The 12,197-nt window shown below is 47.4% G+C and overlaps 1 protein-coding gene across 1 annotated transcript in view; it reads right to left on the bottom strand.

The window, feature by feature from the left end:
- Window positions 1–699: 699 nt before the first annotated feature.
- The window catches only part of OTOR (otoraplin), a 59,206-nt gene continuing 47,708 nt past the window's right edge, over window positions 700–12,197 (bottom strand). The window contains exon 4 of the mRNA XM_078647090.1: window positions 700–1,441. Within this exon, the coding sequence (XP_078503216.1) occupies window positions 1,418–1,441 (24 nt within the window). The 3' untranslated portion in view covers window positions 700–1,417. The remainder of the gene's footprint in view (window positions 1,442–12,197) is intronic.

Raw genomic sequence — 12,197 nt, 5'->3', positions numbered from 1 at the left:
CTTTCTAAAGCAGATTAATTAATAGTACAAACTGCTGACATTGTAATAATGCACTTGGCTCATTAAAACAATTACTATATGATTGCACAATTGTTTTCAAAATTTGCTCAGATTAACAGATTATTATTAAGCTTTTTAAGTTTAATATACCAGCATCTTTCAATTGTATTCTCCGTAAATCAGAAACTCTTGCACACTTCTTACCTACTCCTGATATGAAATTATCTGATTGTCTTATCACCTCAGCTATCAAATCAATTACTTCCAACTGGAAAGATGCAAATCTCCTTTCTATTCATCGATGGTGGGCCAAGGTTCTATATTTCAGACATGGTCAATGCCATTCATTTTACCCCTCTAGTAAATCATTAGTTTCTACTTATGCAATGCAATGTGGACAACTCTTGGTAAGTATGTTTTCGATTCCACTCATGAAACTCACTACTATTTTAGCTGTTTTCTACCTTATAAACTAATTTCACAATTGTTTATTTTGATTATTATACCAGCTAGTAATCCTTTATGATTTCATTATTTAGTTTAGGTAGAATAATGAATGTAAAGCTTTGTACATGGATTTGTACAGTTTACAATTAATGGATTCTTTTATATATTTAACTCTAAAATATTCAGTATTATTTTTAATGTACCTGTTCTGTGTCCTTAAAATATTAAATCAAATATTTTGAACAAAAAAAGAGAGCTTTGTTTGCGTTTAATAAAGAAATATGAACATAAAGAATATTTTTTGAAAATGCTATTCCAATGCGAAACAAGAAATCAAACTCAAATCACTCTCTAGCTTAAAACACACTTAAACATGGCATGAAAATAGTGTTGCAGGTATTATTGCATGTTACTTACTTTTTGTTTAGTTTGGTTATCCTCAATCATTCAATGCCATGTATGCTTCAGTTATCTGCAACAGGTAGGGACTTACTTAGATCTAGACAGTGATAAGATGTAACCATAGAACAATGGTGTGGATTTACGTTGTTATGGTTTAAGCTTAATGTAATAAAATATTTGAAATAATGGTGATAGGGTTTCAAATAGAGATTAAATTCCTCGACGAGGTATGACAGATAGTGTTTATAATTGGTATTTAATATAGTCCATAGAGACCAAAATAGATATACATAAACGAAGGGTACAAAAGGAATGATAGAGAATGTTTGAAATCTACATAAAAGGCAATCCCCATTTACTTACTCGAAAACTAACAGCGTTTACCAGAAAAAAGACAAGAATTAAGGCTTCTAATGTCATCGCAAAGCGCTTTAAGTGCTAATCATAATCGTAATCTCTCACTAGGAATAACAAAGCAGATAACGGCACATGTCTGTTAAACATCAAGAATCTGTTTAGAAATTGATCATCAGTTTCAAAAGCAGTATGAAGAGGGCCCGTCACCAGATCACTCACAGAAGAAGTCCATGTCCTGAAAGAAGAACACATAAGAATTATATCTAGTGCTTAATTTCTACAGAAACATAAAAATGGCCAGATATTGCATTATACACCTTAATTTTCTCTGACATCTGATAAAAAAAACACTCTTGATATATTCCAGTACTTTCATGTTCCAGGTTTCGGGGCCCATCCTGGTTTGGGAAACCCCACTCTTAACAATAAAATTGAGCATACGACTGAGCTTACAGCGTGCTATTGGCTAGTAAAAAGGAAATTGGCTAAATGTCCCATACATGAAATTACTTCACATCTGTGCCGGACTCCTTAACATACCCTCATTCTCTTAGTTTAAGGAGGAATGTAAAAGTAAAAACAAGCATTTGCAATGCAATAGGTCTCGCATTATTAAAGTTTGAGCTATTGGCATTGCTAATAATAATGCAACACCAATAGCTCAAACATTTAGTAATGCGAGACCTATTGCATTGCAAATGCTTTTTTGGTGGACATTGAAATATTTTTTATAGCAATTGTTAATAATTGAAGTTTTAAATTAGGCTTTTCTGCTGCCAGTCTATACCTTAACGAACAGAAATGGCTAATGGACTCTTATTTTCTCCAGGAATGATAAGTCCGAGCCCTTTGCATATACATCTCAGGGCATGATTATGCAATGCATGCTCTGATCGCAGACCTAATCAAACGAGACCTATTGCATTACAAATGCTTGTTTAATTCTTCAATGCATCCTCTCCATTAACCTTCAATACAAAAAATCATAAGTATATTAAGGGTTGTGCTTGCACATATTTTATTTCAACCCCGTTGGACATATGCAGATTGAGAATACAGTTAAATATCAGATTGATAAAAGGCTGAGCTAGTCAGTCAGAGATTCAGTCCCATGGCTTGTAAATTAGAAGATAGCAAGATGCAATATTTATTCACAATGTGCTCCTTCATACACAACTCTGAAGACTGGGGTCCATTTCCTATAGGTTTACTGGCTCAGGAAGTTAAATAAACTATTTCTGTGACACCTCTCCCCCACTGTGACCTGCTGCCTCGCCTATGTTGTCACCACAGACTCCATCAAAGGACCCTTTTTCTGTTCCGGCTCTGGCCCTTCTCCCCAGAGAGCTGACCGCAGCAGGGGCTGCAGGCCCTACACGTGCTTTCGGCCTCTCCCCGCTGCTTCCGCTGGACCCCGAGGTGTGCCAAGAGCGCAGAAACCGAAACTGAGGCACCCAGGTCCCGACAAAACTTCAGGAACACGGACTGTTGCCAAAAAACAGGGTGAATCGAGAGAGACTTGCAGGTCCGTGATGCTTTCTAGCTCCATCTAATTTTGAGGGGTCAGAGGCTGACTGACACGTATTTCACCTATCAAAGGACAACCAGAAACGAGATGGTGTTGCGACGTCTTCCCTAACCACGTGCCACAACACCGACAGCAGCACTATATTTTTAGGTACTTTTTTATCGTCAATGTTATAATGCCAGGACAGCAGTGTTTTATCAGCAGCAAACACCAATGCTATGTAGGCAAAATATAAACATTGATTTTTGCTCTTGTGAAACCTCAATGCATGGTCACCTCAAAAATAAATGGAGGTAAACAGGAAACCCTTAAATATATATTATAGTGCAAAATAGCAAGCTATTGTAAATGTTACAGCCTGGCAGAAAAAAACGGTCTCTGGGGCACCGGCCTCCGATGGAAGTGCCCGGGACAAGACTCCACCAGTCCAGCTCGCTATGCATTTATCAATTTATGTAATGAATTCTCCATCCTACACGTGCATACCTTTGGTGATGAGCACAACATTCACATAAAATGCGCTCTTGAACGCAGGCGTTAACAGTGCGAGAGCTTAAAAATGGAAATCACAGTATGTGGGCCAAGGACAATGATAACTACCGAAGTAATGGTGGAATAACAAGCAAATATAGGAAAAGGAGTTGGAAGAAAGGCAACTGGGAAACGGGAAAACGGGTTGGAAGTAAAGATAGAACAAGCTCCTGCGGCAGCAGGAGAAGACATGGCAGCAGGGGGGGGGAGGGGGGCCTGCACTTGCGGGAGCGATAATTGCTGCCAGATGGCGGTACGCGTTCCCGCAAGTAGACCGCCTCATGTGCACACGTTGCATTGATGGCAATGGAACGCGTGAACGTTTTTGGCTAAAAAGCCAAAGCAATCGGAAAAGGTCTTTTTGCCTATGCAGTGCATGCGCGCTGCGTAGGTGAGACGTAACAAGCAAATGTTCAGCCTCCTCCAAAAAAAAGGTTTGGAAGGACTGAACAACTTGCCATTTGCCATTATGTACCAGGACTCTGCCTTGCAAAAGTACAGCACACTACGTTGTTTTACAAGCAAAATCTTCCTCCTTCTGCTTTGTGGTTGTTTCAATTGGAAAATGAGCATATACACATGATACACAGAAATTATTTTCTATTACAAGACTACATACATTTAAAATGGATGTGAATATATATATAATTAAAGTGGATGGCAAAATAAAACATTTTATTCATAGCCAGCTTGTGAGGCCAAAATATCCCTGAGTCCATCTGTCTTTGCCCTCTCTTATTATGTCTTTTAGCACATTTTAGCAATAAATGCAGGGGAGGGAAGACATGCAGGGCCTTAAATGCTGCCAGATTCGCCTCAGAATTGCCTATTCAGAGTGAAAGGATGTTGGGATGTAGACTCACTTTAGATTTCATGCTTAGTGGTCGATTAGCTCCAGCCACATGAAGACTTATAGTTGCTCTGTCAACATTGTTAGTATAGTAAACATTTTCCAGCACCAAAGTGTGGTTTTCTAAACATCTTGGCATAGCTGAAGCTTCACAAGAAAATGGGGATATTTAGCTTCAAATTGGCCCAAGACTGCCAAGCCCCAGATCCCCTTGCAGAGAGCAGCTCCTAGCTGAAATTGTATGGCGAGCTTCGGATATAGGGTTTCAGTGAGGGTAGTTAGTATGACAATGGAGAATTGGAAGGTGTGTCTTTGACATATGGAGGAGGGGAGTAAGCTGGGACAAACAAGTAAGCCACAGAGGGGCAGGCTGGGACTGAGAGCAAAAAGTATTTTCTATGGTGTTGCATTGAGAGTAAGCACAATGCTGCATTGGAAGTGGCAGAGCTAGACAGGGCCAGTGCAGATTGTGGCCCGGTGGTAACGTGTAAGTCTGGGACATCATGGTAATGCTTTGCCTTCTACGCAAGGTACAATGCCCTCTCCACCTTCTTCACTGCCCATTATGATCCACACTTCAGGATCCAGTGTTGTCCTACTCATCGGTCACAGGAACAATACCCCTTAAACCTGACCACTCCGTTTTCCCAGTACTGTACATGAATAGCTGATCCAGTCAAGATTCTCTTATTTGCATTCTGGTCATTAAAGACCCCAAAAACAGGAAACTGTAAAGGAAGCACCCTATGCAGTATCAGCTGCTCATGCACAGACATGGGAAAAAGTCAAGCTCAGCCTTTATATATGCAAATAAAGTGCCTTACCGCTCACTGTATAAAGGTCCTCTCAATCCAGACCTGGACCACCATGAATGCTTATATGACTGAATTAATATTATCAATTGACATTCCCCAGATGAAAACATAGTGGAGGTGTCCACAGGGGGCTTAGACGGCTAATCGCAGTCCCATCCCTGGGCATGTTAAGCTTTGCAAAACAGCCTGAAAAGTACAGATAGTCCATTGTACAACAATAAGAACCAATATTTTGGCATCCACCAGTCTCATCAATTGTGCGGGCTGCTATTGCTGTGTGAATAAATCATGCTAGACAATGCTGCTTGTACCATTCAACAATCCGTCATGCTCTCAGTGCCATCATCAGTTCCTGCAAGGTGGGTCATGCAGTTTAAAAATTACATCACCGAATAACACAACAACGTCACAAAACACACCTCACGGAGATGGTCCAACTGCAACTATCTGCCACGCGACACAGGGTTTACGAGATGGGAGACAAAGCGGGCAAACTACTGGCCTGGCTGGACAGGAGAGATAGACGCGACAGGTGGATAGCACAACTGACGGTACAGGGCGATGTCCCCATAAGGGATCCTGGTTCAATAGTGCAGGCGTTGGCGACTCACTACCAAACGGTATACACATCCGCATCCACTATCTCGGAAGACGAGGCATACACTTATATTAAAGATCTCAAAATGCCAGTGTTGACTGAGGCGGAGACGCGGGCCTTGGACGTAGACTTGACGACCGAGGAGATACAACTGGCGATTAAAGCCCTACAGACGGGCAAAGCGCTGGGACCCAACGGGATACCAGTAGACTTATATAAGCAACAGGCCGAAACACTCGCACCGCACCTGCTACATATGTTCAAGGATAGCCTAGAGGCTGGTGAGCTCCCGCCAGATCAGAGAACGGCCACGATAGTGGTGATCCTCAAACCAGGGAAACCTGCGGACCAATGCTCGTCATACCGCCCAATTTCCCTCATTAACGCGGAAACAAAAATACTGGCGAAACTGTTGGCGCAGCGCCTCAGGCCTTATCTGACCAAACTCATACATAAAGACCAATCCGGGTTTATGCCGGGCAGAAACACAGCCCTTAACCTGCGCAGAGTACATGGTGCACTTGCACGGGCACAATATCTGTTAGAGCCAGCTGTGATACTGTCCCTAGACGCCCATATGGCGTTCGACACTGTCCACTGGCCCTTTTTATTTGCGGTCTTGCGTCACTTCGGTTTTGGCCAGAAGTTCTGCTCCTGGATCCGTCTGCTATATGCAAGTCCGATGGCACATGTGGCGGCGAATGGCCATATCTCTGAGGACTTTCCCTTACACAGAGGCACACGCCAGGGCTGTCCACTCTCCCCGCTGCTGTTCGCCATGGTCCTGGAACCCTTGGCTGAATGGATACGGTGGGAACCGACGATCAAAGGCATCCGCTGGACGGATGACTGGGAAGATAAAATTTCACTATACGCCGACGATGTGCTCATATACCTCACTGCACCCAGGCGCTCGATTAACACGCTAATAGATGTCTTCACGATCTACGGTCGAGCTTCCGGCTACTCGATCAACTGGTCCAAATCCACTATGCACATACTGCGAGGTCCAGCACCGAGCCTACCGGACACCTGCCCGCTACGGATCTCGATCGACGGGTTTAAATATTTAGGGATTCACGTTACGGCTGACCCTGCCTCCTTCCACAGGCAGAACCTGCAGAACCTACAGCCCCCCCTTGACCGACTTAAACGTGACATTCGGCACTGGGAATCGCTGCCGCTGACACTGCTGGGCAGGGCTGCCCTCTTCAAAATGATGGCCCTGCCCCGCTTTTTATACGCTTTGGAAAACACACCATATCCTGTCCCCCCCGCCTACTTTAAAACTATCACAGCACAAGTCTCAGTGCTATTGTGGGGCTCTAAACCTGCCCGAATAGCGCAAGCCAAACTCACGCGTGGCTGGTACGATGGAGGCATAGCACTCCCAGATGTGCTCCTGTACTACTGGGCGTCACAGCTAAAGGTTATTAATCAATGGCTCCATCTTCCCCACTCTGAACCGGCCCTGAAGGCGGACAGGGCGCAGTTGGGACTCTCCGGAATGCTGACCCCCCTGTACGATGTATCGCTAGTAGCGTCGAAAATCGGCCCGCTGCGACACACTCTCACCGCGTGGCATGCGGCGTTGCGCAGACTGAAATGGCGGGGAGTGCTAACGCAGCTCACCCCGTTATGGGACATAAAACAACTTGGACACCTGCGGCACTCCAAGGGCTTCGAACGTTGGGATGCAATTGGCATCTCCACCATTGGAGACCTGTGGCAGAGAGGGCACGTACTGCCTTTTGAAACACTGCAACAACAATATGAGCTGGCGCTGACTGAACACTTCAGATACTCACAGATACATCATGCCTTGACAACGGTGTTCAAACCGGGTACAGATATCCCAGAGGCGTCCCCGCTAGAGGACAGACTGCTGACAGACTATATGCCTACCAAAGCCACATCGCTGACCTACAGAAAACTTGTAAATAATCTACCTGACCCCCTAGAGGCCCTGCGGAAGAAATGGGTACATGACTGCGGCGACATGGATGACGTAGAATGGCAGGAGGCGATTTCATCTCCAAAAGAAATAGGTATCCCGGCGCGTTTGCGCTTGGTGCAACTCCGTATATTGCACAGATCATACTACACAAGGGATACACTACACAAGATGAAAAGGATAGCACACCCTTACTGTCTGAGGGGATGCGGGGACATAGGGAGCTTCTACCACACAATATGGGAATGCCCCCGAATTGCGCAGTATTGGGCACAAGTGATGCACACCATGTCACAATCGGAGGACCTGTTCATACTCCCAGATCCCAAACGATGCCTCCTGAACGTGTGGGAGCCCAATGATCTCACGCTATATGGGCAGACCTGGATGACAATCGGTATGATGGTGGCAAAGAGGAATATAGCACAAAGGTGGGGTGGGGGTTTACCACCATCTATAGCAACCTGGAAACAAGACATGGACGCAGCAATGATTGCAGAACGGGCTGTGTACCGGAACAGACGATGTCCTAAGAAGTGGAAGAGGGTATGGGGGGCATGGAATAAATATAGAGGGGACATTTGCGACCCACCTTCTGATGAAGACGACACGGACTCTGATACCGAATAATGCAGCTACACCCAGGGTGTACTCCGCAACCCCTGCTTTACCATGTATAGTGTTCAGCTCTTATGTTACTAATGTAATTGCAAGGATTCTGATCCAAAACTTAAATGCATATCATATTTTCTATTGCCGAGTGTCAATGTATCGCACTGTTGAAAAAATGCTAATAAAAATGTTTAAAAAAAAAAAAAATTACATCACCGCCACCAAGAAGAAAGATCCAGCAGTGAAAAGGTGAGTTCTTCTCATGTGGCCTTGGAGGGGCAGCAGTCGGGTGTCCTTGAGTTTCTCATACACAGTCATACATAGCCAGTGGCTGGGAAGTCCTTGATGCTCCTCCGATGCTGGTAGGTTTCCTGGGATCCTCCCCACATGTGTGGGGGGATTCGACGCTCCTGGTGCTGGTCCTCAGTCAAGGCTTGGGTTTGCATGGGTCACCACCGTGGCATACTCCTTCTTAAGATCGGTTTCAAGGAGACCATGCTCCCTGCATTCTCCTGGTGGCCTTACCTGGCACACTGGATCACCGGCCTCATTCTGCACATGAGATATGGGCTGATCGGCACAGCAGCAATCTTCACGGTGGGCCCATCTGGTATACGGGGTTGCCGATTTCACATAGAACACGGTCTACGGCCCATTCAGCACATCAGCTATCTACACGGCGGCCCACCTGGCAAACGGGGGTCACTGACTTCATTCCGCACAAATGCTACAAACTTATTGGTGCAGCAGCTGCCTTCTTACACCTGGCTACAGAGATCCAATTGCCAGGATTCCCAGCTGGTCGTCACTCATTTCAACGCTTTTCTCTTCCTCACAGTGCACACTGGTCTTGGCAAGCTGGCACTGGAGCTCTAGGCTTCAGAGGCAAGTGATCTTATATTCCCTGGGTGATGCCCCCACAGCCAGCTGGGAGACGGTTTGCCTTTGCCCACAGTCCTGGTCACAGGAAAAAGACTTGCAGAGCATTTCCTCCTTGTACAGCCCAACTGGCTGCTTGGCAGTTGACAATTTTGGTGGCATCGCGCTCCCCTTCTCATAGTCCATTTTCAGACACTAAATGTGATTTAGAGACTGAGTCTTTCAAGCTTATGATGAGGCTGCTTCCTTTTGAATTGCCATCTCCCCTGCCTGCCCTTCCTCCAGAAAACAATTTGTCACAGCAGGAGAAACTCCACAGGCTATGGGAGTGACTAGAGATTCACACCTGGATGTCCGCCACGGTGATGCATTTATCAAAAGGTTACCCAAGGGACCCAGCCCTACTCTTCATGAATCTCCTATCAGCCCCATATCCTTCCTGAGATGTGCCCAGACCCCACCCCAGTGATGTCTCTTTGAATGAAAGAGCACCCCCTTGAAGTATACCAAAGAGTTTGGTTCTCCTTTCCTCCAGTATGTCCCACCCACCTCATAGGAATGCATAAATCCACAAATCTATCTGGTGGTACTCCTCGACTTCCTCATGCTCCCCCCGTTAGTCCTGGGTCTCCTAAAATGGAACACAGAATCTTACATGTATTGTACCATTCACAGGCACCAATACATCCTGTACATGTATATAACACACATGCACTGCACAGCACTGCATCATCCCTGTATTGTACTATTCACAGGTACACATACACCCAGCACATGTAGGTATCACATATGCACTGTGCAGCAATATACACCAGCAACAGAACTTTAAAAGAGTTCCTCTGGAGGCCTCACTCCAGTGACACAGGTAAAAAGGTCTGTTTGTTACACTACACTTTCTCCTCACGACGGAGTATACTTACCGCCAAGATAAAGGTCCGCCCGCCTGATTTTGATGTTAGTGGACCATACTTTTGGCAATGGAGGTGACGACTCCGTCACCGCCATAGCCACATTTCTCTGACGCCCCAACAGACTAAGGGACATCGGAGAAATGGTTATATGTGTGCCCACTCAATCAGGATGGGCGGACATATAGCTGTTTTTCTAATGTCCGTCACGCCAGGCAAACCCTGGCGGTAAGGGACTGTAAAATGCTAATAATGGTCCCCTCGCCATGGCAGATGACTCCCATGGTGAGGGGGGCATTTCTTTTTTTTATTTCCAAAAAGAAAATACTGTTTTGGATTTAGGGAAAAGAAAAAAAGAAAACTGTTTGGTGCAGCGCGGCATCCTGCTGATGCTGCCTGGCACCAAACAGCAAAATACATTGGCACGTACCGTTAAGAAAGGGTTCATTTATAGATGTGGTGGGCGGTTCCTCTACCAGAGGGAGAGAGCAATTTACTCTGTCCCCATGCAGGAAGGATGGACCACCTATATGTAATCAGCTCCTTTCTCTTTATTTGGTTTTGCTCATGTTAATATAGTTTATTTTTGGGTCTAAACATTAAAGGGGGTGTAGTGTCCTGTGCCCAGGAAACAATCAATCAATCAATCAATCAGAACATTTGTATAGCGCACTACTCACCCGGAGGGTCTCAAGGAGCTGGGGGGGGGGGGGGGGGGGGGGGGGTCCGCTACTGCTCGAACAGCCAGGTCTTGAGCTGCTTCCTGAAGGCGAGGTGGTCCTGGGTCAGGCGGAGGTGGGTCGGGAGGGAGTTCCAAGTCTTGGCGGCCAGGTAGGAGAAGGCCCTTCCTCCTGTGGTGGCTCTTCGGATGCGGGGGACGACGGCGAGGGCGTGGCTGGTCGATCGAAGCTGGCGCGTGGGAGCGTAGAAGTTGAGGCGGCTGTTGAGGTATCCTGGTCCTTGGTTGTGTAGGGCTTTGTGTGCGTGGGTGAGGAGCCGGAAGGTGATTCTCTTGTTGACCGGGAGCCAGTGCAGGTCTCTCAGCTGTCCGGAGATGTGGCTGCGGCGGGGGATGTCCAGGATGAGTCGTGCTGAGGTGTTCTGGATCCGCTGGAGTCTCTTCTGGAGTTTGGCGGTGGTGCCGGCGTAGAGGGAGTTGCCGTAGTCCAGCCGGCTGGTGACGAGGGCCTGGGTGACCGTCTTCCTGGTTTCGGTGGGGATCCATCGGAAGATCTTGCGTAGCATTCGCAGGATGTTGAAGCACGACGAGGAGACGGCGTTGACTTGTCTGGTCATGGAGAGGGAGGAGTCCAGGATGAAGCCCAGGTTGCGTGCGTGGTCAGTTGGTTTGGGTGCGCTGCCCAGGGCGGGGGGCCACCAGGAGTCTTCCCAGGCGGAGGGTGAGGATCCCAGGATGAGGACTTCCGTCTTGTCCGAGTTCAGTTTCAGGCGGCTGTTCAACATCCATTTGGCTACGTCTGTCATCCCTTCGTGCAGGTTGACTCTGGCGGTGGCGGGGTCGTTGGTGAGGGAGAGGATCAGCTGGGTGTCATCTGCGTAGGAGATGATGTTCAGGTTGTGCTGGCGTGCGATGGCTGCGAGGGGGCTCATGTAGACGTTGAAGAGAGTTGGGCTGAGCGAGGAGCCTTGAGGGACGCCGCAGATGACTTCGGTGGCTTCCGATCTGAACGGGGGGAGGCGGACTCTCTGTGTCCTTCCGGCGAGGAAGGAGGTGATCCACTCCAGTGCCTTCTCCTGGATTCCGACGTTGCTGAGGCGCTGTACTAGGGTGCGGTGGCAGACCGTGTCGAAGGCCGCGGAGAGGTCCAGGAGGATGAGGGCCGCTGTTTCTCCGTTGTCGAGCAGGGCTCGGATGTCATCTGTAGCTGCGATCAGGGCGGTCTCGGTGCTGTGGTTGGCCCGGAAGCCAGACTGCGAGAGGTCAAGGGAGCCGTTCGTCTCAAGGAAGGCGGCCAGTTGCTTGTTGACGGTCTTCTCGATGACTTTGGCTGGAAACGGGAGCAGCGAGATGGGGCGGTAGTTCTTGAGGTCGGTAGGGTCTGCTGATGGTTTCTTGAGTAGAGCGCTGAGTTCGGCGTGCTTCCTGCTCTCCGGGAAGGTGGCGCTGTCGAAGGAGGTGTTGATGATGTCCCGCAGGTGGGGTGCGATGACAGCGTCGGCCTTGTTGAAGACGTGGTGAGGGCAGGGGTCTGTTGGAGATCCGGAGTGGATGGAGTTCATCGTGCGGATGGTGTCTTCGGTGCTGATCGGGGTCCAGGCGCGGAGGGTGGCGGTGGGGGGCGGTGGTTCGGTCGC

Source organism: Lissotriton helveticus, chromosome 6 (genome assembly GCF_964261635.1).
Source record: "Lissotriton helveticus chromosome 6, aLisHel1.1, whole genome shotgun sequence".
Lineage (NCBI taxonomy): Eukaryota > Metazoa > Chordata > Amphibia > Caudata > Salamandridae > Lissotriton > Lissotriton helveticus.
Note: the sequence above shows the minus strand (reverse complement) of the source record. Positions and strands in the feature narration are given on the sequence as shown.